At 39.9% G+C, this 20,787-nt stretch overlaps 2 protein-coding genes across 2 annotated transcripts; both read left to right on the top strand.

Annotated features, from left to right (window-relative positions):
- Nucleotides 1-481: 481 nt before the first annotated feature.
- Nucleotides 482-1,783, top strand: kcnj12a (potassium inwardly rectifying channel subfamily J member 12a). Its single transcript, XM_054598780.1, has one exon. It carries the CDS (start codon nucleotides 482-484, stop codon nucleotides 1,781-1,783), a length of 1,302 nt encoding a protein of 433 aa, XP_054454755.1.
- Nucleotides 1,784-10,346: 8,563 nt separating this feature from the next.
- On the top strand, nucleotides 10,347-20,728 carry med24 (mediator complex subunit 24). Its single transcript, XM_054599088.1, has 26 exons — nucleotides 10,347-10,454; nucleotides 10,736-10,866; nucleotides 10,983-11,065; nucleotides 11,170-11,208; nucleotides 11,295-11,368; nucleotides 11,980-12,203; nucleotides 12,497-12,608; nucleotides 12,757-12,907; nucleotides 13,302-13,415; nucleotides 13,596-13,649; nucleotides 13,817-13,899; nucleotides 14,036-14,122; nucleotides 14,365-14,464; nucleotides 14,691-14,833; nucleotides 15,032-15,069; nucleotides 15,183-15,265; nucleotides 15,512-15,690; nucleotides 16,315-16,414; nucleotides 16,729-16,904; nucleotides 17,020-17,284; nucleotides 17,876-18,057; nucleotides 18,145-18,238; nucleotides 18,422-18,521; nucleotides 19,594-19,674; nucleotides 19,849-19,997; nucleotides 20,438-20,728. Exons 2-26 carry the CDS (start codon nucleotides 10,737-10,739, stop codon nucleotides 20,552-20,554), a joined length of 2,958 nt encoding a protein of 985 aa, XP_054455063.1. The 5' UTR covers nucleotides 10,347-10,454; nucleotide 10,736; the 3' UTR covers nucleotides 20,555-20,728.
- The last annotated feature ends 59 nt before the right edge of the window (nucleotides 20,729-20,787 follow it).

The following is a 20,787-nucleotide window of genomic DNA, read 5'->3' as shown; positions in this document are numbered from 1 at the left end:
ACATATTACATTAAATAGATGGTAACAGTCAGTCATATCTCAAAAATCTAAACTAAATGCAGGTTTTACTAGAATATCCCCCAAAAAACATTTTTGGTGATGACGGTGAATTGGTCATTTGTGCTCATTTAGTGAAATGATCTTTATATATTAGTGGCCTTCTTTGTGGGTCAGAAGCAAAACTATGAGTATTTTACAAGGTTTTCAGCCGCTAAAAGCTTTCATGGTTGGTTCTTTGGTGACTGTGATTTCATACACATGTATGGTGTGATTTGCACATTATGTCACAGAAAGACTCTCACATTGTTCTCCTCTCCTGGCATTCTCTACAGGGATTGGATTAAAGCTCAAGACTCCCACCCAGCTTTCTGTCTATGACTCACTAAAATGCAACTCAGCCAGTGATCAAGCCGTGAGGGGCCTCGATCGCTCCAGGCTGTCCCTCTGCACTGACCCAACAGCTGGAGGTGCCGCCAGGAGCATGAGTGTGGGAAGGATCAATCGCTACAGCATTGTGTCATCTGAGGAAGAGGGCCTCCGCCTCACTACCATGCATGGTATGAACGGCTTTGGCAATGGCAAGATCCACACACGCCGCAAGTGCCGCAACCGCTTCGTCAAAAAGAATGGCCAGTGCAATGTGCAGTTTGCCAACATGGAAGATAAGTCCCAGCGCTACATGGCCGACATCTTCACCACCTGTGTCGATATTCGCTGGCGATGGATGCTGTTAGTCTTCACTCTTGTGTTTGTTGTCTCCTGGTTGGCCTTCGGCTTAGCCTTTTGGGTCATTGCTTTGCTGCACGGAGATTTGGATAACCCAGCCGGAGATGACAACTTCACTCCATGCGTCCTGCAGGTCAATGGATTTGTGGCTGCCTTTCTATTCTCCATTGAAACACAGTCTACCATAGGTTATGGCTATCGCTGTGTGACTGAAGAGTGCCCGGTGGCTGTCTTCATGGTGGTCTTTCAGTCCATAGTGGGTTGCATCATTGACTGCTTTATGATTGGCGCCATCATGGCCAAGATGGCGAGACCTAAGAAGCGAGCACAAACACTGTTGTTTAGCCACAATGCTGTCATTGCCATGCGGGATGGAAAGCTGTGCCTGATGTGGAGGGTGGGGAACCTTCGCAAGAGCCACATTGTAGAGGCCCATGTCAGGAGCCAGCTCATCAAACCTCGGATCACTGATGAGGGGGAATACATTCCTCTAGACCAGATAGACATTAATGTGGGCTTTGACAAAGGTCTGGACAGGATTTTCTTGGTTTCACCCATCACTATCCTCCATGAGATAGATGAGGAGAGCCCCTTGTTTGGGATCGGCAAGCAGGACTTGGAGACAGCAGACTTTGAGATTGTCGTCATCTTGGAGGGGATGGTTGAAGCAACTGCCATGACCACGCAGGCTCGCAGCTCCTACTTGGCCTCTGAGGTCCTTTGGGGTCACCGTTTCGAGCCGGTCTTGTTTGAGGAGAAGAACCTGTACAAGGTGGATTACTCTCACTTTCACAAAACCTACGAGGTGCCGTCCACCCCCCACTGCAGTGCCAAGGACATGGTTGAGAACAAGTTCTTGGTCCCAAGCTCGAACTCTTTCTGCTATGAAAATGAGCTGGCCTTCCTAAGCCGCGATGATGAGGTGGAGGATGTAGGTGGTGGTGGCAGGGCACTGGCGAACCTCAGTCCGGACCGGAACAGCCGACATGAGTTTGAACGCTTACAGGCCACCAGGTCGTTGGATCAGAGGTCATATCGTAGAGAATCGGAAATATGACCTCGACCCATTGACCCCTGTATCAACTTTCAATAACTGTATCCAAGGGTGAAATGCAGAACAATGCAAAGTGCCATAGGAAAAGCTGACTTCTGTGAAAGCTTGGAAAAGAAATAGGACAACAGTAAAAGGGACTTAACTGGAAGAAATGGGGGAAAGCAAGCTTAGAAAAGTGTGGTAAGGAATGTCTACAATCAAGGAAAAGGCTAGGACCTTCTACCTGAATGGAAACTTGAATCTTTTTTCACATGGTCATTTTGAGTTAAGAGTGTTCAATGATAGTGCATCAAAAACTATTATGACAGAACCTTATAATCAAATTTTAGGTGTAAATAAATTGCTTAGGTAAGTTATGTTTTGTGTGCAGTCAGTTTCCAAAAAAACTAGAATTTGCTATTTCAACTTGATCTTGGGCACAAATACTAGTGTTACAAGGCTTCTCTTGAGCTCTCCTCGCATTGCTGTAATGTACTGGACCTGCGTTCAGTGACACATTGAAAATGCATGCACTGCAGCATTCAGATGCAATGAGCCGTGATAAAACATCTGACCATGAGCCACTGAGAACAACATAATTCAACACCTTAATTTATGTATTGGTGTGATCCCAATATCTACCACTGCAGGCAAAATTGATTGCACTATGTAGAAAGTATAGAAATATTTTGAACAGAAATTAAATTGTATGAAGAATCACTCTATTTATAATCTCTTAATACCTCATATTTCGACCGTATCTTAAAAACAAACATCTAAAGCCACCAACAATATGCTTAGATTGCACTGGCCAACACATGTCATGTACAAACATTCGTTAAGTAGTCAGGTAAAACAAAACAAAAGCACAAATGGTGGTCAACTGTCTTAAAAAAACATTAAGTAGTTGTCTGAAAGATACAGGTTGCATTATCCAAGTTTGTATTGATTAAATAAATAACTGAATAGAAGCAATTTGTAACTCCACAAAGAGATGCACCTTAAAGTGTACCCTTAATTGCACAATTTGAAAAAATCTTATAAACTAAAATTAATAACTTTATACTGGTAGTCGATAAAAAAATAATTTCCATAGCGAAATTCACACTGTAACAAACTTGAATAAATTGATAGACACTTTTGTCCGCTTTAAAAATGAATCTATGCATATTCTTAACAGTATCAGGGGAGAGAAATCCTATTGAAATGAAATGATGTTATGACATTGCTTTGATTAATACCCAATGCCTAGCCTGAAATAAAGAAAAATGCATTAACTGAATTTCTAAAAGTAGCTGTTACGTTTATCAATCAATTAATCATCTATTTGACAAGAGTTAAATTAAATTGATAGTCAAAATGTAATATATTGCTAAAACCTTTAAAATGTACAGAGGATGAATGCAAGAAGGAGAATCATTTCTAAAAACCCAACAAGCATTCATTCCAAAAACTAAATTGACAAGCATCATAAGGGTAAATGTGTCTACAACACTTATGCTAATAAGGTTAGAGTAGTCCAAACGTCCTAATTTACAGTAGCCGGACCTAAGTTTCTATTCATTTTACATCAAAAGTGGAACAAATTGAACTGCTCTTTATATTAATAATTACAGATTCAATCTCTGTTTGAAACTTTAGCTGGTTTATGGACTGATGACAAAATATTATTTAATAATTATATGACAAATGACTAGACTAAGTTTGGATTAAAACCAGTTATCACCCTCATTGCCGTCTAAACAGATAAACATGAGTAGCAGTAAAAGAAGGAGAGAATAGATTCCTCCTTCACTCCTCATAATAATTTCCTCTGATATTTACAAACATTACATACTGTAAATGCATTTTGAGCAATATGCTAATACAATGAGTTAATACACTGGACCAAGGTTAAATGGAAGCAATAAAAACTTAAGCACAACTTTTTGAGTTTATTTTAATAGGCATATCCTTAATTATTCTCTTGTAATACATTGAACCTGCATATTTATAATTCTTGCTTCCCAGATAACAAGTGAAAAGCACGGTGTGAGGAGAATGACCCTGCATTCTTTAGTTTATTGTACTTGTATGCATATGAGTTCTCAGATTTGATACCAAAGTAATGGGGATAGCGCAGACTTAAGGTTTGACGAGATTTTTCCCGATGTAATCTTCCAAAAAACTGTTGAAAAATTTATATATTGGTCTTATTCCAAAAGGTGTTTGAGTCCCCAGTTGGTAAATAGTCTCTCTAGATTTACATTATTAATAAAAATATGCCACTAATTAAAGAAAATCCCTGTTCGACTATACGTTAAAACCAAATCAACGAAATATTTAAGTAGTAACAGATTCAATCATTTGCTAGTAGTTTAAGAGACACAATTATAATGCATGATAACTTTTTTCTTTGGCTTGGACAATGGCATTTAAAAATATATCCCTTATTCTAGAGGCCTAGTCAGAATTTAGCAGTCAAACCTAAACATGTTAATGTTTGTATCACAAAATACTGTTTATCTGTTACCTCACTAAAACGTGGACATCATGTCCGTGTGGATCAATTTTAGTTACATTTCATACATAAAAGATTACACGTGTTGCGAAGGAAACCTATAGGATATGGTGAAAAAGTACAACATGAACACATAGAAGAGAACCATAAAATGGTCGTTATGTTGGTCACAATGACTAATATTTTCCTAATAGTTATTTAACTCTGTACTCTTGACTTTATGATATTTCTAGGTTATATGTTGCTTTTTAGAACAATGTGGGATGTAGTAAAATACAAGGAGCATTTTTTTGGCTAATAAGTGAAGTGTTCTTTACCCAGCCCAAAATATTTATTATGCTTATTGCCTTCTGGGAAGGTTCTATACACTGATGTGTGAAGCCTCTGCACGCACTCAGTGGCAAAAAAGGTGAAGCATTTCTACTTAATATTTTTTTTCGCAGATTGTTTCAGCTTTGATGATGCCCACTAAGTCCTTAAAAAGAACACACACTATTGTTTAAGCTAAACATAAAGGTTTATAGTGTAAAAAGCATAGTAACATAAAAAGTATAATAGGGAGCAGGAGGCTGAACAACCTGCTTATTTTTATACAAAGTTCTTTTTGATAGAATATAGCAATCAACTATCATCTGTTTTTATTAGAGTACTACAATGAAATCAATATTGAGAGACAATATTATTCTTGTCTCACTTTTCAACGATTTGATTTCTGTTGTTTCATTTTAGCACAGATCCTTATGATTAAACAGGTATTTCTCTTAAAGGGATGATTGGAAAAAAAACTTTTGACCTCTGTAGAAGTCTTCCTATGTCCAACAAATTGTCTACTGGGCTTTTGATTTTAACTCACAGTCATTTAAATTATTCAATTAAAAACTAACTGTGAAAAAAGGGTTGTTTTCATATCTTTTGTTGAGTGCTCCACCAGTCATGGGCTGTATTGAAATGCAATATCCAATACGAACCTCGGACATCCTCAAGCTTGAGTAATGAATGGATGAAGTGGTAGCTGAGGTAGTAATACATCATCACTAGGGGGGGTTTGAGATGAGAGATCAAGAATGAAGTCACCTGGTCTGCAGCCAATTATTTGCGAAGGCTCATCAATTAACCAAAGTGACACAAAAAAAAAAACAGCGGCCAGGGGCCTTTTGGCCCTGCTGAACTGGGCAAAAGGCCTGCAGCTGACTTTGTCAAATCAATGAGGTAGGTAACAACACATGAGAGATCATTATTGCTCCACTACCTAAGAACTGAGGAAACCTTACTGTTTTTAGGCATTCAGTTGCACAATGCCTTTTCCACTGAAGACATTTGCTCACGTCACAGCAGGAATAACACAGGCATAACGAATAAAATGAATGATGGCTGAATTCTATTAAGCTGCTTCAGTTCCAGGGTCCTGGTATCATGCATGCTGGCCTGCTGTCAGGGAATACTTGAATACTATGGAGTCGTCGTTAATGTAATTAGTAACCCCTGTGCATGTCCTACTATGACAAGTAAAAATGCATTCTGTGACTAAAGAGTTGAAAGAGGTATGCAAGTATCCAAGCTCGGTAGTACAATGACGTCATCAGCACCACTGTACACATTTCTGACTGATGATGAAAAATGCTGAACTCTTTGCATGAGATCTGTGGCCATCAGTTCTTTCTAATTAATTCAGGTTGGGGTGTTTAAATTACTCACAGTGAGCGACAGATGTGGGATTAACATGCTGGCCACTGGTTGTGCTGAGCTCAGGCATTGGGTCTCGGCACTAACTGACACCGGGATCATGGAGGCTATTATTTGCCAAGTTTGATTATGTAACATGGCCTGGGCAGTGTATATGTTAGGCTTTGTGTGGCTTGGTGTCACACACACAAAGTAGAAGTGAAGCTTTCAGGATTAGTGGTGGGCCGTGTTAATGAAAGTGAGCCTTCTTTTGATAGCTGGGATGTCAAACTGGAGTACAGTCATAGCAGGATTAGATGCCAAGAGATCCTGGATAATTAAGGGCATGTCAGGAAAAACTGCACTGTAAGTGAGCTGGGTGCTATGTAATCCCAAAGACATGTCATTCAGAAGGGATGGGAAGCCTATTGGGATGGGTAAACTATGACTTCCGATACTTGAGTAATTCTAAGCAGGTAGAATCCCGTGGTATTCTTGTGTTATGTATTTTTTGGCATCCGTGTAGCTATGTCAACAATTGAACTTTACCAGCTTGGTTCAGGGTGCCTAGGTGCAAAGCTGTTTTACAGTAGGTGCTATTTGTTGCTAGATTCTGCCAACAAAGCAAGTAAATTACTTTTTTTATATACTTTATATTGGTATTTCAACCTATCCCTCAGGAAGAAAATTCCACTATTCAACAATGTTTTTCTAGCAGTCTGAATGCCAGAGCTATGAAGGCCACTGGTGCACCAGCCTTTCCCTTAACATTCACAGCTCCATCAAAAAAAACAAAGCTGTCCAAAAGAAAATAAAGTTGCGTGAAGTTGAGGAACCAACGATATCCAAATTTAAATATACACCAATGCACTAATGCTTAATTGTAATGTTGTAATTTAGCTTTTATACAAAATTAACGATAGATAGATAGATAGATAGATAGATAGATAGATAGATAGATAGATAGATAGATAGATAGATAGATAGATAGATAGATAGATAGATAGATAGATAGATAGATAGATAGATAGATAGATAATATGTCTAAATTACGCAACAGCAAGTTGACACCCAGGGTCCCTCGGGAATGTCCCTCCTGTGACTCCCAGGGAACAGTTGACTAAGCCAGCTGGGGCCTTGGCTCTCACATTTGCTCACATGATATAAAACACAAAGTGTTACACCTACAGACGACTTTGGGAGCCAGTTAAAGGATATGCAAGGATGAAGGCTTCACCAGGCTCCCTGCCAGCCAGCCCATATAGACTAGTTATAATTAATGCTGGAACAAACTCCCTGTAGCCTGAACTCTTGATGACAGTAAAATGAGGGGAAATCGTGTTGAAGGGGCTATATAAAGCTCCTCAGTGTCAAGCCGCATGTGGCTCTCTGGCCACACTTTAACCGCTAAAATGACTCCCTGTTAGATGCTGTGATAGTATAACTCAATCAAGATAAGTACTGGAGGTCTATATTATTATAACTACGCATTTGCTGCATTGAAAATATTATCTACTTGACAGGAATTCATATACATGGATATATAAACTCATCCCATGATGTTACAACTGGGCAATAAAGCACAAACCTAAATCCACTTCAGTTTAAATCGAATATCATCTAATTCTATCGAAGTGCAAAGTGAAAAATGTTCAATAGGTCACTAGATGTGATTAATGTAATTGAATGAAAAACTCCATTGCTATATGTATATTTGTATCACTCTGGCAGATTTTGAAAGTCAAGATGGTTGGTACATACTGAGGGATAAATTTACTTATTCTATAAAGAGATACAGACTATGTGTTGTTCTAAACACATTACAAATGTCTCACGTGGATGGGAATATTCCAGTAACTGAGACATGTTTTTTAGTCTGTTATCCAAATTGAAGAGACACAACAGCCCTTTCCTACTACCCACGCTTGTCGTCTTGTCTGATAAGCCCACTGGGTTGTCCATTAGCTGTCATCAGTGTCCAAGTACACTTCAAAATGACACAGTAAATGTACAAGAATTTTAAAGCTACAGAAGGATAACGTTGGTTGATGACATCATCCGATCACTTGGGCTCAGATACATTGGGCTCTTTTGAAGAAGACATTTTGACATGTCACAGTAGGGAGAAGTGGTGCAGGTGTAAATAATGTGAAGGGCCGTCAACTTAATTTTGAGAAAAGCTCTAGCTAATGCTTGCCAGAGTACTAGCTAAGCACCCAGCTGGGATGTCTTTCAAAATGACTATGTCAAAACTGTTTACAGCCCAGCACACCCACACAGGTGTTTCCACTTGGCTAATTAGACCTCTGTACACTATATACAGTATACATGATGTCACAGGAAAGTGAGAGAGATGTCAATCAAGCATGTCTGAACACGCTCACACAGTCCTGAGAAGAGATCTAATTAGGCAAAAAAATAATTGAAAACACCTGTGTGGGTGGCTGAACCAGTGTTCTATAGTTTTTTAAGAATTAAGAATTAAGTTAAGAATGGGTTTCATGTTTGACAGATTATGTATGTCCAATGCGTAACATATGACAATGTCCTCGTTGACAAGGCCTCCATTTGGAGCTCTGACCTGAGAAAGGGGTCATGTGCCGCATTAAACATGGCAACATATTATGTGCCTTATCTTCTCTGGGTTACAGCAGGTGCCTTTAGTCTATCCTGATTCATGGAGCAACATGAATGGACAACCTGAGGGGATATAAGGGGGCCACACTCATTTCCTGGCTCTGTTCCTTGGTAATTACCTACATGTGCCCAAAGGCCCTCAGTGTGCTTTGGAGAAAGAGGGATAAAAAGAGCAAGATAGTTAAGTTATGTACTGCGGAAAAAGTCTACTGTAACATACATGCAGTTCTACGACAGCTCAGAGACACAAGCCATGAAATATTAGATCTATTTACTTCTATTATTTCATAAAGATTATCCTCTTCTGCCTGTCTGTGCAACATACAGGTGGATGTTTAATGGGTAAGCTACCAATTTCACCTAATGGATTCAATAAAAAGTTTGCACAAAAACACAATAAATACAGTTTTAGTGTAATTGTGTAGTGCTTAGGTTTGAAGACAGAAGCTGTTCAGCACAGTACAATGGAGCTCTGAGGTATTTTATGGCATAAAAAACACCTATTAAATTACATCTCATTCAAAACAGCGCAAAAAAATTTGAATAATAAAATCAACGGAGCATGTTGTGAACAGTATCTTTCTGCTGTTAAACAAGTCCTAAATGGAAGTATTAGTGTAAGGTGATTTTAGGGAGCTTTAAGTACCACACACCATATGCCAGTAAGCTTTATTGTATTGGAATAAGCCACAGCCAATAGCTTCAAACTTAAGCAAACCACACAGTAACTGAGAAGAATAACAAAAGTCAGCAAAACTGTGTGTGTCCCAGCAGTGAGGTCATGAGAATAGACACAGAGCTGCGACTACAGTCTCTCTGGTCTCCCCAGGGGTAGACTCAAAACTGTCAGCACCCTTCTCTAATGCAGCTCTGAGTGAATGGCAACTTGTGAAAGGTACTTCTCCGCAAATACGCCTCCACACACACACATACACCTCACACCCACTTCATCCCCAGCCTACCTACACTATGCCAGGAAGCATGGATCATCTCTTGCTGGCTGGCATCACTCCGTCCCAGGACACAGACCATGCTCGAGCCAGGACAACGTCTCCAGTGTCAGGCAGAATGAGGGTCTTTGTTACGGCGGACTCAATACAGGACCTTCACTCGCAGAAGTAGTTGGTTGGTTTGATAAGGAGAACAGTATCCCTTTTAACGTGACGAAGAACTGACTGCAAAAGTGGAAATGGGGACAGTTAGAAAAACTTTGCAGACCATGCTTGCTTGAGTAGATGCTTTTATATCACTTTCCATACTCTTTTAATCTAAATTTCTTTTGATTAGTTTTTAACAGTTATACTGTTTTTTTAACCACTCAATAAGGGTACCAACTTTTTGAGTCTCACATACAAAATTCTACTATAAACCTGCTGTCAGGTATGTCTAGTATCTTGAATGTGTTTTTACTTTTCATTCCATCTCTAATTTGTGACATAAGAGACAAAAACCCTGTTGATAAACAGTGAACTGACACCCCAAAACAATTCAACTTCAGTGAACACACAACTGAATGGGGTGGTTACATAAACCAAAAAAGCATTTCATTGTATACCATGGAACAGAACGTGGAACTTGGCTAAATTAACTTAGTTAAGTTGGTTTGGCGTTTTGTTTTTAACCCCTGGGTTCATTGCAGGATATATGTTTTGCTTACTTTCCTTCCTGACTTTTACGTGCAGGGCCAAGCTTTGTAAAGTGCGACATCTTGTGACGCTGTTGGGTTATCGCTCGGCCCCTCTCTAACCAATCACCGAGCAGAATACTCAGACGTCAAAAGACCAACCAATGAACGCGCACGTAGTTCACAGAAAAAGATGGCGTTCTGTGTATTGTGAAGTGGAGGAGAGCTGCAAACAAATATCTTATATGTTTTCAAAAAACTGAAAAAGTCAGGTAAGCATAACATTTTGTAATTAAATATTGAATCTGACTTTTGTCTTATTTGTGGCATGCATTGTTTTTGTACCCAGCCAGACAATTTTATCTTAGTTCACTAGTTAACGCTAATGAATGTCTTCGGCAGCTAATGGCTAACGGTGACCTGCCAACATATTGTAAATAAGCTACACTGATTGGTGTCGTAAATACAAGTTTACTGCGACAATGCTTTGATAGCAGTCTCTTTGGGGTTTTTTTAACAATACATTTACAAAAGTATTGTCTGTTCCTATCAGGATGAAGGTGGTCAATCTGAAGCAAGCCATTCTACAGGCATGGAAGGAACGATGGAGTGACTACCAGTGGGCCATTAACATCAAGAAGAACTTCCCAAAGGGAGCAACATGGGACTATCTTAACCTTGCAGGTTAGATGAAAGACTGTATAGTTGGCTGGCCATTATGCAAATCATTTCACTTAATACCAGTGATTAGTGATATTGTCATTTCTATTGTGGCTTTAAATAATGTTTGTGTATTCCAGAGGCCCTGATGGAGCAGGCGATGATTGGTCCCTCTCCTAACCCTCTTATTTTGTCTTACCTCAAATATGCTATAAGTTCCCAGGTGAGAGAAAAAGCAGTATTCTTGATAATGGTGTAACTGGGGAGTGTATCAAACAGTGTTGATATTATTATGCAAATTCTGAATGTTACCTTCTCTCTCCTTAGATGGTGTCTTATTCAAGTGTGCTTACAGCCCTCAGTAAGGTAATTTATCCTTGAGGAAAAATGATGGCATAATGCAGTTTACTATAAGATATGAGAGGTTTTGATGAATATCTCTTTTCTGATAGTTTGATGACTTTTCTCGGGAGCTGTGTGTAAAATCCCTGCTGGAGATAATGGACATGTTTTGCCATCGTCTCAGGTATGTGAAATTATCCATGACAGTGTTGTGAATTCTACATCGTAAGTATTACCTGTGAAACAAGTCTAACATATAGCTGCATCCATTTAGATGTAAGAGTTTAAAGCCTGGTTTGAATAAAGAAAACAAATGTCCATTTTTTTAATGATTTGTATTAATGTGCTATGTACATTATGTTTTATGAAGCTGAGAATTTATCTGAAAATGAAAAGGTTATTGTTTATTTATATCTTGCTTATACCAACGTAATTCCTATTACTCAAACTTCACTCAGATAACCGGTAACAGAGTGCTGCTGCTAAGGCTTTGGTCTGTCCAAGAACAAGTGATTGTATAATACCAAGATCAACCTTATATCACAAGTTAATCTTTAGTTTTCACATTTTACTTATTTTCATTGAATTACATGCATCAGCTACAGCTGCATACAACTAACTCTTCATGAGCAGCTGAGAAATCTTGGGCATGCAATCTTTTTATGGAAGCCTAATGTTTCATTTTTACTGTTTACCTTCACTATTGCTTGATTTAAAGATGTTTTTTGAAAAGTCAAGCGTTTCTTCTAATTTAAACTATCTCTCACTCACCACCTCTGGTCTCTGACTCTGAAGCTGTCATGGGAAAGCAGAGGAATGCATCGGGCTGTGTCGGGCTCTGCTCGGAGTGGTAGTGTGGCTGCTGCAGGGCTGTGCCTGGTACTGTGAGAAGCTCAGAGAACTGGGTCCATCAGCCAGCACAGAGGCCAGTCTGAGAGCCTGCCAGGAGAGGCTTCACAATTTGATGAACAGCACCAAGAACAGAGCCCTGGTCCACATTGCTCGGTTGGAGGAACAAGGTTGTTTGTTTGTGTTTGTGTTTGTGTGTTGTGTGTGTGTGTGAGTGTGAGTGTGTGAGAGTTTACATACGATCATACAAAATATATTTGGGCATATATATATTTTAGTATGATTGTGGTTCTGCCCTGTCAAACCACATTAAATCAATTTGTACACTCAATTCCACATTTGACTGAGTTGACAGTTATATAACCTATATTATATTCGATGCCAGCAAATTGGATGTTAAAATAGTCTGCATAATTGTTGTGCAAATCATCTTATTTGTGTTTCCGCTGCTATTCCTCCACAGGTTCCTGGAGCAACGTAGAGCAATCAGTGCTGAGGGTGACGGAAGGCCTTGGCAGTGTACCTAATCAGACACTGAGAACAAAATTGGAGGAGAGCTTGTCACTAGTAAAAGGGTGAAGATTCCAGCCTCGTTCCTAAATACTGAATACATAGATCTATTTAACTTTGGCATGAGGCTGCCCAGCCTAGACGTTGCAATATATTAATTTAAAGTATATCACAGATATTCTTCATCACCCTAACTCTTCACTCTTTCCTCAGTATTCCCATGATGCTGTCTGAGCAGAGTGACCCTAAGTTCCATCCATCCTTTCCATCAGTCCACGCCTTCATTATGCTGGAGGGGACCATGAATCTGACCGGGGAGACACAGCCACTGGTGGAGCAGCTGATGATGATCAAGAGAATGCAGGTGAACATTTAGTTGCATAGAAATTTCACGTTAAATCTTCCTTAAAATTGCAGTGAAAAGAAAGTGCCTGGAAAAACCTTTGAATCACTAGAAATTAATATAGCTTGATTGCACTACATTTTACACAGTAAGGTAATTGTTTTATTAGAGTGGCCAGTGTTGTGCGTCTTGCTAAGAATTAAAAAAAGAGACAAGAGAGATTGAAGGTCAAACTAAATCCAAAGAGTCCAACTTTCTCAGGAAAGAGTGTTTTGTTTTTAATTGTTGAGACATTTCTAATTTTTCAGTTTCTTCTGGCAAGAATTCTGGCACAGGTCATAATAAGACTCCTCTATTGTATGTCTGTAATGTATTATTTTAGCCGCAGTCTTCTTAAATTCTTTGTCCTCCACAGCGAGTCCCTACGCATCTATTTGTCTTGGAGATCTGGAAGGCCTGCTTCACCGGCCTCATCGAGTCACCAGAGGGCACAGAGGAGCTCAAATGGACTGCTTTCACATTCCTCAAGGTAAGATCTATTTCAAAGATGAGGGCTGTTACCCGCTATCTGCTTGTGTTCTGCCTCTGTCTGTCTCTCTTGTTTGCTCGGCCAGAGAATGTCCTTTTGACTTTAAATACGCGTTTATAGTATCTGCACATGTAACTCAGCCACACTTAAAGAAATTAATTTGTTCTTTTTTTATATCAGATCCCACAAGTTCTTCTGCGCCTAAAGAAGTATCCTCAGAATGACAAAGGACAGGTACAACAATAGACTCACTGATGTCTTTCTAACAAATGATCACACTGACAAGATCATGAGCTTTTAGTATTTCCAAGCAGTCATCGTCTAAAAAAAGCAATAACTGTCTATTAGAATGATGAAACCGTCACTATCACTCCTTAAAACATGGAAAATGTATTTTCCAGGACTTCATGGAGGACGTGAATATTGCATTTCAGTACTTACTCAAGCTCACACCGTTACTGGACAAAGCTGATCAGAGATGCAAGTAAGTGCTCCAAAATCTTGCCACAACCAATCACCCCCTAATCTCATTGTAAGATATTCTAGATAAGAAAGCCATGCTAAATCCCTGGTAAACCATCACCATGACGCTTGTCTTTTTTTTGTGCTGCTTCACCTAGTTGTGACTGCCTCGGTATGCTCCTGCAGGAGTGTAACAAGCTCGGTCTGCTGTCAGATTCAAATACAACCTGTCTCACTTCAAAACGGTACGGGTTCCCATCTCACAATGAACACATATGATGCAAAACCTTTCATGAAAAAGGACAATTGAGTGTTTTTTTAATTCATTTTCTTTATTTTCTGTTCATATGATAATGGTTGAAGTTCAGTTCCCCATATTCACACAATACACCGTATTCCCCAACCCCTCCACCCCGTGTCTGTCTCTCCTCTTCCCCTTCCTTCCCGTCCCTCTCCCTTTGCAAATTTGATTCAGGACCGAGGACAGGGAGTTCGCCCCAAGGTTAAAGACAGCAGAAAATGCTAACATACAGCCCAACCCGGGTCTCATCCTGCGAGCTGAGCCCACAGTCACTAATATTCTCAAGGTGAATTGTATAGGTTGTATATTATGAAGGAAATGTATGAGTGGGTCCCTGTGAGTAAGTGTCTTATCTAAGGAAAAAGATGAGATGCTAAGTAGAGGGATGCCAAAAAAACTCAAGTAAAATGTCATGTCTCAGTGAAAACAAGTGACTTGCAAAGATCACAGTACTACAATGAATACATGTCAAAAGAACAATTGAGCATAACTCTTACTATCTCGTTCTTTAGACAGTAGATGCAGATCACTCCAAGTCGCCAGAGGGCCTTCTGGGGGTCCTGGGACACATGTTGTCTGGGAAGAGCCTAGATCTGCTCTTGGCAGCAGCAGCAGCCACTGGGAAACTCAAATCCTTTGCACGGAAGTTCATTAAGTGAGTAAATGCAAGAAAGAGTTGCAAGTTAAGACAAATTGGCCTCTTAGTGTCCAGAATTCTGACTTATTTATTGAGTTTCGTACCAATTAACAGTCGTATTTTAAAGGGTGGAAACTCCAGTTGGCCTAGGAAGTGGATTTGGAACAGGATGTGTCATATCTTGTAATGCATTTTTTCCTCCCCTTTTTGTTCTAGGCTTAATGAGTTTCCCAAGCACATCAGCGGCGAAGGATGTGAGTTCAAACACAAGAGCGACATGTTCCAATGTGGGAGTTTCTCTCCTAATTGACATATTGTTTATTAAATGAGATACTAACATTTATGATTTTTCCCTTTTCCTCTAAAGCCAAGTCAGCGTCAGTACGGGCCTTGCTCTTCGACATCTCCTTCCTCATGCTCTGCCATGTGGTGCAGACATACGGTTCGGAGGTTAGTTCATGGGAAGATTCTTTATTCTGTGTAGATTGTTCAGCAAATCAGCCTGCTCTTTTATGTTGAGACCACAAGAGGTCCAGAGAGGGCTGTGTAGAAGTAATGTCACATTTTCTGCAGCAATTTGGCTCAATGAACAGAATATTGTAGACTTGATTAGATCCATGTCATTCGTCCGCTTTGACCAATTCAGACTAAATTGATCCATACAGCACAAGTCTGCCCTGTATCTCTCCTTTCCAGGTGATCCTGTCAGACCCCAGCCCTTTAGGGGAGACGCCCTTCTTTGAAACATGGCTGCAGACGTGTATGCCTGAAGAGGGCAAGACTCTGAACCCAGACCACCCCTGCTTCAGACCAGAGCCTGGCAAAGTGGAGAGCCTGGTCACCCTGCTGAACAACTCCTCAGAGATGAAACTAGTGTAAGTTGCATACCTGATCTGTAATATTTATCACCTGTCAATCACTTAACATACTTTACCTAACAATTTTCCCTAAAAATACCTGCTTGATGTGGTTTTTAAAAGTTGGTTTACCGTTGTTTAAATGTGTATATAAAAGTTATTTTTTCTATATATATAAACAATCTTCCTTGTTGCCAGTTTTTTGGTACATTTCGTAAAAAAAAATTAAAAAAAAAAGTTTAATGAAATTTTAAGTAAAGAGGTAAAAATTAAAACACCAAAGTATGGTTTACATTTTGTACTACCTTGTCATTTGCAAGTGATTTCATCTTTTCAAGTGGTGACTTGTAAAAAGAAATACCATTTATTTTTACCATCTGTGATAATAAATAAATGAGCACAGGACTTTGGGATTTTTAGACCTCAGTGCTGCTTAAGATACTTTTGATCTTTTATAGTTTTATGTTCATTTATTGAACATTTGGTGGGTTCTGCTTTAGACTGGTGCTATGGGCCTTAAATGCTGATCTTAGACAAATAATTACTTGCAGAGTACATTAGTGTGGAAACTTATTTTTTCCATTATGCAATGAAAGCTCTAAATATAGAAGAACTTCCTGTGACGTTCATCTGTTTTGACAGTCAGGTGAAATGGCATGAAATCTGCCTCAGCACACCAGCAGCCATCTTGGAAGTTCTGAATGCATGGGAGAATGGTGTTCTCTCTGTGGAAGCAGTACAGGTCTGTTCAACTTTAATGTTCTTACAAAAAACAATTATTTACCCTCCTTTAACCTTTGAGCTTTTACAGTATGACTCATTTCTCAAGGGATGGTTCAATGGAAATTGACGAGTAAAAATGTGCAACAACTTGCATCAGCAGTGAAGTAACAAATTCCTATAGTTGTGGTCGACTTCTCTTTTTTCCCTCTACTCCATTCAAGTTTTCATATCACTCAGTGTGGACGGATGGAGTTTTAGTCAGAAACTTATCTCCTGCTTACCACATCCTTACTTCTTCTTTTTCCTGCCACTGTCATCTCTCTCTGAGTGTAGAAAATCACTGACAACATCAAGGGCAAAGTGTGCAGTATGGCAATCTGTGCGGTGGCCTGGCTGGTGGCCCACGTCAGGATGCTGGGGAGGGACGAGCGGGAGAAGCCCCAGACTATGATCCGGCAGCTTGTGACCCCGCTATACGGGGAGAACACTCTGCAGTTTTACAATGAACGGTACAAACATCAGAAACAATAACACTAACTTATACTTCACAGCCTCAGCCCTTGATCAGCTGTGAGCTCCCTCACAGATAATACATGGATTAATAGTGATGTCCTTTCTCACCAGCGTGATCATTATGAGTTCCATCATGGAGCACATGTGTGCCGACGTCTTTCAACAAACTGCCGCAACCCTGCGCCCCCCAATGGAGGGCCAGGAGCCAATCCCCTACCGCAACCTGCTGCCGGCCAAAGACCCCATCCACGTGGCCCTCAGCAAGCAGTTCCAGACGGTGCTGCGCAAAGGCTGGGTGGACAGCCGGGCCCTGCATCTGTTTGAGAGCCTTCTCAACATGGGAGGGGTCTTCTGGTTCACTAACAATTTGGTCAAGGTAAGAGGACCAATATATAGTACTGATAGCTGAGGATCAACATAAGCAACACTGGCTGTATTTAAAAGCTGCAACTAACAATTATTTTCATTATTATTTAATCAGCGTCAGTTAATTTTCTGGAATAATCTAACAAAAAATGAAAAATTACTATTTAATACCGCCTCAAGTGATCTTCAAAGGTCTTGCTTAACTGACCAATAGTCGAAAACCTAGAGATATAATATAATAATGAAGAGCAGGAATAACACAATGAAGAGAAAGAATATCTCACATTTTAGAAGCTGGAGCCATTCAATGTTTGGCAATACTGCTTGAAAAATTAACCAATTATCAAAATAGATAATCATTTTCTGTTTATCAATTTATTGGCTAAAGCTTTTGAGATAACAAATAAAATGTACACCCATTACAACATTGCTCCATCACAGAGCTAGTGGTCATAAAGTCCTGATAGTACCTTTTTTAAGATGATGAGAACTCAATCTTATTCTATAATAAGGTGCATGCAAAGAAACCTTAACCAGAGAATGACCAACAGTCAGATTACTCAATATGTGTCATAATCGGAGCACTGTGTCTGTATTCCAGGAACTGCTGAAGGAGACTCGACAGGAGTGGGCCGATCGCGTGGTGGAGTTACTCTACAGCATCTTCTGCCTGGACACTCAGCAGATAACCCTCACCCTACTGGGTACCATACTGCCCGACCTGCTCACAGACTCTGCCCACTGGCACAGCCTGGCAGACCCACCTGGAAAGGCGCTTGCCAAGTAAGAGAAGCGTAATACCATTGATGTTACGGCCGCAGAGATTTTGGTATATTAAGATCGAGTGGTAACATTACTCTCCCTCCTCAGGTTGTCTGTGTGGTGCGCACTCAGCTCTTACTCCACACACCACAGAGGCTCGTTCTCTGCTCGTCAACGCAAAAGGCAGCGTGAAGACATTGAGGTAAAACAATCACACAAGGCAACATTTGTCTTAAGGGTTGTGTAATGTCACTCATTCAAATATTTTTTCCAGGGCAATAAAATTACATGTTTAAGTATGTGAATACTGTGATCTAATTCCTTATAAATGTAAATATAATGATCTCTATTAAGTGCTGTCTGATATTAGTTTTATTGGCCGCAGGACTACAACAGCCTATTTCCCTTGGATGACACTCAACCCTCTAAACTCATGCGTCTGCTCAGCTCAAATGAGGATGAGCCTGCTGCCCTTTCCAGTCCAGGTCAGCCTATTAATGTCTTGGTTTTTTATACACGGTTGAATTATGAAGCCTGTAGACCTTTCAGTCATTTGCCCGTCAGTCTGAGCCGGGGATTATGCAAATACCACACAGGATTCAAAAGCAAATGGGCTTTCTTAAACCCTGTTACCAGCAAGTTGCTTCTTGTAAGCACTTTAAGCCAAATCAGAGAAGCATATATAAGCTTAGCCCGTTTCAACATTAATTATGTGTTGCGTGTCTTTACCGTCAGCAGGTTCTGACTTGAGCACTGCAGTTAAATGTGAATTTTTTGCTTTGACCAATTCAGTCCTAAAAAGGAGCGATATTGATTTTGATGGGCATTGTGGTTCCAAACTACTCATGCCATTAACCAGACTGACAAAATTAGATTTTACAGAAATAAATTCCCAGAGAGGTGGTCATAGATGAGTGTTGCATGACTTAGGAAAAACATGTATGAGCTACTTTACTTATTAGAATTGAAACTGAAACTGAGTTTTCTTCTTTTTTTCCCCTCAAAAGTCAACTGAGTCAACCCATTCCTTTGAAAAGACATGTCTAGTCATGTCAAGTCATTTAAAAGCTGATCAGCCCATACAAGAAGTTTTTCTAGACTCTTAAATATATATTATACCTGAAGCAATAGATTTTAAAAATAGCTATTGTTATCTTTGAAATATAGTTAGTTTCTTAATCATTAATGATAATTTTGGTTTGAAATAATACTATTGGGGAAAAAAATTTGCAATTACTTTTGGTGTGATGAGAAATGGACATTTGTTTGAATGTATGGAAAATATAACAATCAGCTCATTGTCTTTAGAAGAAATTGAAATGTGTCTAACAATGTTATTTTAGGAACAAAGGAAGATTATGTAAGACGGCAGTGGGGGGGAAGCCTTTTGGACTTCCACAACCAATTGCAATTTTCTAAACAGAATACTAACCGGTTAACTTCAACTTCCCTGTTGACATTCAGTTTTGTGCATGTTGTTTTTTTCCTCATATGTTAATATAAAATGAAAACAAAAATGGTCAGTTCTTCTGCTGTTTCTCCCGTCACATCTCATAGGAGACCGATCTATGAGCAGTTCCCTCTCTGCCTCCCAGCTCCACACTGTCAACATGAGGGACCCTCTCAACCGAGTCCTGGGTGAGAACTCTTCTGTTTGCCACACGTCCACACACAGGCCGTTTTGCCTGCACCTCTACTCTGAATGCTTTTCACCTACAATAACTACCCCTCACTTCAGGAAGATGCCGTGAACACACACATGTGATTACTTTAACCGTGATAATTCATACCACCTGTTCTCTTTTTCCACAGCCAACCTTTTCCTCCTTGTTTCCTCCATCGTGGGATCTAAGATGGCTGGACCTCACACCCAGTTTGTACAAAGTTTTATGGAGGAGTGTGTTGAGTGCCTGGAGCAGGGAAGTCGGGGGAGCATTCTGCAGTTCATGCCCTTTACAATGGTGAGTTATGGGCCGAGATGAGAAGAAACTGGGATGGGCGGTGGAGATAAGGAGGTAGATGAGTGGCTGTTACATCATATATTATTGGGAAAGGGTTTCTAAATTCCTCTTAAAGTCTGGCTTTGATTCGCTGGTTGCAAACACATTTTTTGAGGATTGAGTGTTTTGGTAAAGAGTGACTAATCTGAGAGCGAGTGAGAATCTTGGGGTCATGCCCAGAATTTGATCCATTTGTGTATTTTCAACAAGTTAAGAAAACTTAAATTACATTTTTTTTTTTTGGTCTGAGTTGTTTAAAGTCACTTTGGGGCTGCTATTACAGTACGACACTTCTAGTTTTGTGGGAGCCTTTCACCATGAGACTGCTCACACATTAAATAACTATGACCAAATGCAGCATGTTGCATATTGAACTGTCAGTTGTCTTTTTGTGCGTCCAGGTTGCTGAGCTGGTCAAGCTGCCTGCTCTGGCCAAACCTGGAGTTGTCCTGGCCATCACTGACCTGACTCTGCCGCTGGGGAGGAGAGTAGCTGCTAAAGCCATCTCCGCCTTGTGAACTGTGGATTTAAGTTTACCTTGGCACCAAATAAACCCCTCCCTGTTGGCTCAGTGTCTCAGTGGGTGAAGTACAGCTGACCTTTTAAAAACTGGATCATCCATTTAAAGGGACTCTTTGTTGGAAAATGCCATTTTTATAACCATGTTTCTGTAAACACTGTTTTGCTATTGTGTCTTGTGTTCTTTTTCACACTTAAAGAAATGTGTAAATAAGTTTGAAAAAAAAAAAAA

The sequence above is a fragment of the Anoplopoma fimbria genome, chromosome 5 (assembly GCF_027596085.1).
Source record: "Anoplopoma fimbria isolate UVic2021 breed Golden Eagle Sablefish chromosome 5, Afim_UVic_2022, whole genome shotgun sequence".
NCBI lineage: Eukaryota > Metazoa > Chordata > Actinopteri > Perciformes > Anoplopomatidae > Anoplopoma > Anoplopoma fimbria.
This window is presented reverse-complemented; position numbering and strand designations above follow the sequence as displayed.

Excerpts from the sequence above, each read along its gene's own strand:
- kcnj12a (XM_054598780.1), top strand. The coding sequence starts at position 482 with ATGAGTGTGGGAAGGATCAATCGCTACAGCATTGTGTCATCTGAGGAA.
- med24 (XM_054599088.1), top strand. The coding sequence starts at position 10,737 with ATGAAGGTGGTCAATCTGAAGCAAGCCATTCTACAGGCATGGAAGGAA. Across the intron at positions 11,066-11,169 it reads AATATGCTATAAGTTCCCAG|ATGGTGTCTTATTCAAGTGT; the intron begins GTGAGAGAAAAA and ends CTCTCTCCTTAG. Across the intron at positions 15,070-15,182 it reads GCACATCAGCGGCGAAGGAT|CCAAGTCAGCGTCAGTACGG; the intron begins GTGAGTTCAAAC and ends TTTCCTCTAAAG.